The 6,439-nt window shown below is 32.3% G+C and overlaps 1 protein-coding gene and 1 long non-coding RNA gene across 2 annotated transcripts; one reads left to right on the forward strand and one right to left on the reverse strand.

The window, feature by feature from the left end:
• Positions 1-291: 291 nt before the first annotated feature.
• LOC144998285 (uncharacterized) lies at positions 292-2,094 on the reverse strand. The gene is made up of 2 exons (XR_013660228.1): positions 1,921-2,094; positions 292-804 (listed from the first exon to the last, which is right to left on the reverse strand). It is a non-coding gene; the product is annotated as an uncharacterized LOC144998285 (long non-coding RNA).
• Positions 2,062-4,144, forward strand: LOC144998284 (equilibrative nucleotide transporter 8-like). The gene is made up of 2 exons (XM_078958079.1): positions 2,062-2,557; positions 3,310-4,144. The coding sequence occupies exons 1-2, from the start codon at positions 2,062-2,064 to the stop codon at positions 4,002-4,004; spliced, it is 1,191 nt and encodes a 396-aa protein (XP_078814205.1). The 3' UTR covers positions 4,005-4,144.
• Positions 4,145-6,439: the final 2,295 nt, after the last annotated feature.

Below are 6,439 nucleotides of genomic sequence, written 5' to 3' on the forward strand. Positions count from 1 at the left end.
AATTTTTGGGCATTGAAAAAACTATTTTTGGTTTATAAAATCAGTTTATTTTAATATTTTTTATATCCGCAACAGCCTGCAGATGTTAAAAAATAAACACGCTTTAGTTTGCAGCCGTTTGGTCCCCTCTTCTCCTGTAGAGGATTGAAGAAGTGATGTGCAAACTTTATGAATTTTCGTTTAAAAAAAAACATCATCTAAATGTGTATAAATTGAAACTTATATTACCCTATTAAGTTATTTTTTTCGATTTAACCTGGAATCACAGTTATAATGATTGACATATAAAAAAACAAAAAAAAACAAGTTAAATGATCAAATATAAACCAGAAAAAAAAATTAAAATAAAACATAATTGGCATAAATATGGATAGCAAATCTTGTGAGACTCCTAAATCTTTACACGCTTCCTTTCTAAACAGCAAGAACTTGAATTTTTCTTCCGTCTATATACCTGTTTTCTAAATTTCACAAGAATTATGGATCATTCACAAAGTCAGTACAAGGAATTCACTCTTTTTCTAAGATCAATACTTGAAGAATGCCCCCACAAGGATTCGTATTTTTGACGTGTTACCTACAGAAATTGAAAGGTGAAATGACAGGGAGTAGCCTAGAACCATATAATAAAAAGAAAAAGAAATGTACAGGGATTAAAAGAATCAAGTTCTACAAAAACCCAATGGTCCATGAATCCACAAAATGCTTTTAGTTCATACCAACAGCTATTTCTTCCCACTATTCTGATGGTGATGTTCACTTCACACCTTATTTCCTCTCTAAACTTCACCTTTTAATACTCACCTATCATCATAAAAACTTTTAGTCCCACCTCTACAATGTTCTACAACTCCCAAAACAAAACAAAAACACAAAGTATTAAAGACAAATTGTGTTTAAACAGAGTAAAAGTTAAAGGTGAAAATAAGAATATATGGGGAATATTTTATAAGAAGCTAAGGAATGGACCATATAGACTTCAAGGTGTTATATTATCCGTCCGTAAAACCAACAAGATTCGTGGAGTATCATTAAAAGGGATCAAAACGACATGTGTTTTTAACAGTAGAATATATAAAAATAAAGACAGCAAATTGTTTGTTAATTACCATCCGTTTACATCCCAACGTGGCACATGATCTATTATCTTGTATCATAAACTCCCAACAATTTCTTGTATAACAACCATTCCTGATTTTAGTGTCATCTGACAATTTAGTATAATTGGAATATATACTAGTGTCACATAATGAGTTAATTATGACTATGATGTAGTATAGTGAGGTTTTGCGGAATGCATTCTTGTATAAGATTAGTTTGATTGCACTAAATTTGACTAAGGAACAATGTGTCCATATGGAGCATTTTAAGAACCTTGTGAAGTATGATCTTTTGGTATGCTTGATGGGCATTTTTGCCCATCTTCTACAAATGGTTACTTGCCTTCTAAAGATTTTAGAAGGTGAGGCATCTTCTAAATATAATTGTTTGTAACTTATGTAAAAATGTCATTTCGTCCTTTTTATCCATTTCATGGGTACTATAGGTGTATATACTAGAGATATATATAGCACTATATTGGCTCTCCTACGAATTTGAACACACCAGGGCCAAATTATACTTTAAGGAAAGTGAAACTGTTCACAGAATAAGATATTGAGGAACTATGATTATCTATTAGCCATTTTTCCTCTCCCCTTATTTCTAACATAAACTAAAAGATCCAAAATAAGTCAATAAACAAAAGGGGAATTTCCTTTTGTTCGCTTTTTAGTAAGACATTGATGGATTGTGCCATAGAAACAAACTACAAGACACCATATAACAAAAAGATAGATTTTACAATTCACATCACCTCGAATTAAAGGCGGATTTCCAGCGATCGAGAAATAAAGAATAGCAAAGAATCTTTCTTTTTACCTTTTAAGCCAACCTTTGAAGATTTCCTTCTTTTTTCTTTGGTTTCACCACCAAAAAATCTTTCCAAGGGTCTTTGCATGCTGCTTATATAATGTCTAGTTCTAAACCACAAAGCCAATTAAGAACACAAAAGATCCCAAAATGGAGAATTTTAAGAGCAACCCCGATCAACATGAGCCAAAAGATACCTACAAGATAGCTTATATAATCCACTTCTTACTTGGTGCAGGCAATCTACTTCCATGGAATGCTTTAATCACAGCCATTGATTACTTCGGTCATCTTTACCCACAAAAACACGTGGAAAAAGTGTTTTCGGTAGCTTATATGAGTTCATCACTTTTAGTTTTAATTATTATGATTAGTAGCAGTAAATTCAGCAGATTAATCACCTTTCAAGTGAGAATGAATATGGGATTTATAATGTTTGTTGTGTCCCTCATGGTAACTCCAACCATAGATTGGGCATGGAAAACTCAACCGAATGAGAGGTCAAATGCAACATTTTACACAGTGGTTGCATCAGTTGTGATGTGTGGGTTAGCCGATGGGTTGATTGGAGGGAGTCTTGTGGGGTCCGCTGGAAATTTGCCCAAACGATACATGCAGGCTGTTTTTGCTGGAACGGCTTCATCAGGTAAGAAAAGGGTAATTTTTTAAGATTTTTACTAGAAAGATATGTAGAAATCATTAAAGCTTAGATTAAAATTAGTTTTGAACTATTTTAAGTCTTTTTAGCATGTGAAAATAATGCTACAATAACATGACGACCTATTATCAATAGCATGGGCTTGCTCTCAACAAGAGGTGATCGAGGGTGAATTTACTTAGTGTGCTTATCAGTTGGTTTTGGTGCTTAAACTCAGAGTATACATCAATAAACAACGTTTTTAGTATTTTAACTATGCTTATTATGTGAAAATAGTCCTATAATAGTATGAAAGACTTTCTATAAAATAATGTTAAAGGTATTAAAGCGACTTGTGTACTATTTATTGTGTTAAAATAATGCTACAAAAAGGAGATGACCACAGTTTCGAGTAATTAATTATTAGTGTTATCTCTAATAAATATACTTCAATGACATAATGTTATAGAAAAATAAGAGAAAAGATCATATTACTAAAGGACCAACTTTTAAACATTTATCATAACTTTACCACCGAAAAATCTTTAAAAGAAGCAATTTCATATAAATAAAGTATTTCGCAAAATAAGTTCTTAATTATTTGGTGATAAATGTTCAATTTTTGATTTGACAATTCCAATTTTAGTCATTTTTGTGATTAGCCTTAAAAATACTATTGCTTTATTTTAAATATATGTTTACATGAATGACTTACTATCATCTATAACATTCGCTAACAATTAGAATCTTTAATCTCTCAGGAATTTTGGTCTCCTTTTTGCGAATTATAACAAAGGCATCACTCCCCAATGATCCACAAGGGCTCAAGAAAAGTGCACATTTATATTTCCTAGTCAGTACACTCATTCTACTAGTGTGCATGGTTTTCTGTCATCTACTATACAAGTTACCAGTCATGGAACACCATTATAAATCCCTCCAACAAACAACTTCCAATTCCACCATTAAATTCTGGAAAGTAGCAAGAACGATTCAATGGCCCGCAATAGGAATATTCATCATATACACCGTAACTCTATCAATTTTTCCAGGATTCTTAGCAGAAGACATTGAGTCAACCCTCCTCAAAGACTGGTACCCGATAATCTTGATCACAATTTACAATATTTCAGATTTTTTAGGGAAATTGCTCACGGCGATTATTGTTATCAAGAGCATTGCTAAAGCTACATGGGGATGTATGGCGAGGTTGTTGTTGTATCCACTTTTTACAGCGTGTTTACATGGACCTAAATGGGCTAAAAATGAAGTGTTTGTGGTGTTATTGACTGTTGTTTTGGGGTTTACCAATGGGTATCTGACAAGTGTGATTATGATTATGGCACCTAAATCAGTGCCACCTTCGGAATCGGAAATGGCAGCGATTGTGATGGCTTTGTTCTTGGTATTGGGGTTGGTTTCTGGTTCTGTGCTTGGGTGGTTTTGGATCATTTGAAGCCGGGAAATGGTAGTATATGTGTGAATTTGTGATTAATGTTGTATTGACAACTCATTAGATCGACATTTGAAATTAATGGATTTAATATTTTTATATTATTAAAACCCGAATCAAAGAATATTAGATACTTTTACAAATTTGTTGGATAAAACTTAGAAGCGGGGAAATAGCAGTCTATCTGTGAATTTTTGATTAATGTTGTATTGACAACTCATTAGATCGACATGTGAAATTAATGGATTTTATATTTTTATATTATTAAAACTCAAATTAAAGAATATGAGATACTTCTACAAATTTGTTGGACAAAACTTTGAAGCAGGGAAATCGTAGTCTATGTGTGAATTTGTGATTAATGTTGTATTGACAACTCATTAGATCGACCTGTGAAATTAATGGATTTTATATTTTTATATTATTAAAATCCGAATCAAAGAATATGAGATATTTCTACAAATTTGTTGGACAAAACTTTGAAGCGGGGAAATGGTAGTCTATGTGTGAATTTGTGATTAATGTTGTATTGACAACTCATTAGATCGACATGTGAAATTAATGGATTTTATATTTTTATATTATTAAAACCCGAATCAAATAATATGAGATACTTCTACAAATTCGTTGGACAAAACTATGAAGTTGGAACTACTACAATGATTCTTTTAGGTTCAACGTCTCATTCAATTGGAAGCACTCACTAGATATTTTTGTTGAAGAACAAAACAAAAAGCAATAAGTAGAACATGATCATCCACTTATTCCTTATCATAATTTATCCAATCAAGTTGTTTGGGCAACCACACTTCACTACAAAAGGTAGTGATCCTACTGATTACATAAGCATAAGAATTACATAAGCATAACGACTTCTCTCTTTATCTTGAAATAAAATTGTGAGTGTTACTTGAATTTCAAGCTCCGTCATTCATATACTTGCATAAATGTTTTTTTTTTTTGAATAAGGATAGAGAAAATATATTGAACACTTTAAAGTTTAATGAGTTCCCATATCATAATTTAACTTTTCATACAACTCTGTCATTTTTTATCTTATGATGCATTGAACTCCACAAACTTTAATGAAAATGTATTTTTTTTAACTCTACAAAGTTCAATAAAAGAACATAATCATTTATTATGAAACCTAATTTGTGACATTTATTTATGGGTGAAAAAGTTTTCTATTTTCTATTAAAAATTCTGATAGCCATTGAACTTTTTCATGATGTTATCTCATAGTGTTTGTGTTAGATAATATCTCCAATTGTACCTTAGTTGTTCTTGAGTTGTATTTACTTGTACATTTCTTGTATCTTCCTTGTACATCGTTTGTATCTTCTATTCATTTCCCTTATTAGATCACCAAAATCATTATGGTTTATCATTATCACAGGGTATCAACCGTATCCCTTCAACGTTTTTTTCTTCCCCTTATCTTTTATAACATCCAAATTTTCAAACCATATTTTCATTTTTAAATTCATATAAAAAAATTGTTCATATAAAACCATCTCAATAAAATCACAAATGTCAAATACATATCATCCTCAAATATCAGAGTGACCCAAAATAAGCAGAATCATACATGCGAATATGTACAATTAAGAATTCACCTTCTCACGATCCTCAAAAGTACCTGAAACACATATCAAAAATTATGTGCACGAAGCATAGTAATTTCCCCAAAATACCACATACAACACAACACAAAATAAATAGCTATGGGTTATTAGCAACCGTAGAGACTACCTGAAGTCTCAATGACCAAACAACACCCCTTGTGGGTTATCAGCAATCCTAAAGACTACCCGAACTCTCAACACACACAGTAGCACATATGACAGTAATAACACATAGACCAGCTAGTCATCATATACATGTAAGAATAGTGATGAGACTCACATCGAACAGATTACTGATAGAACTCACACCAGAACTGCCGGAACTAGGTTCCGTCTAATAGTTACACCAATTAACCCTAATTAATAATTAATGTAATTTTCCATACTCTACTAATCCCAATACATGTCTAATCCACATTTAGGACAAAAGACCGTTTTGCCCCTTCCAAATTCCTGATGAATCCACTTACGACACAATTGGTCAAAAGTCAATGAAAGTCAACCCGCGACGGTACGCGCAACGAATGCAACTCTATGATAGGCGTAGAGTGTTAGTCAGGAAAGTTCATGTTCGCAACTAGCTACATTGAGTGTAGTCAGAGTTACGCACAACGTACTTCGGCTAAACCTAAAACTCAACATTAAAGGTCTTATTCATTAAGACACTTTACCCAAACCACATATCTGACTCTAAAAGGTGTCTTAATCCATAAAGTATCTTACTTTATGCCTTTTCATGGCTACATAGAGCTTAATCCCAAAACCCTAACATTTTACTTCACCAAAAACTCCAAAACTCATGCATAGAAG

This window comes from Lactuca saligna, chromosome 5 (genome assembly GCF_052625555.1).
Source record: "Lactuca saligna cultivar CGN05327 chromosome 5, ASM5262555v1, whole genome shotgun sequence".
Taxonomy (NCBI): Eukaryota; Viridiplantae; Streptophyta; class Magnoliopsida; order Asterales; family Asteraceae; genus Lactuca; species Lactuca saligna.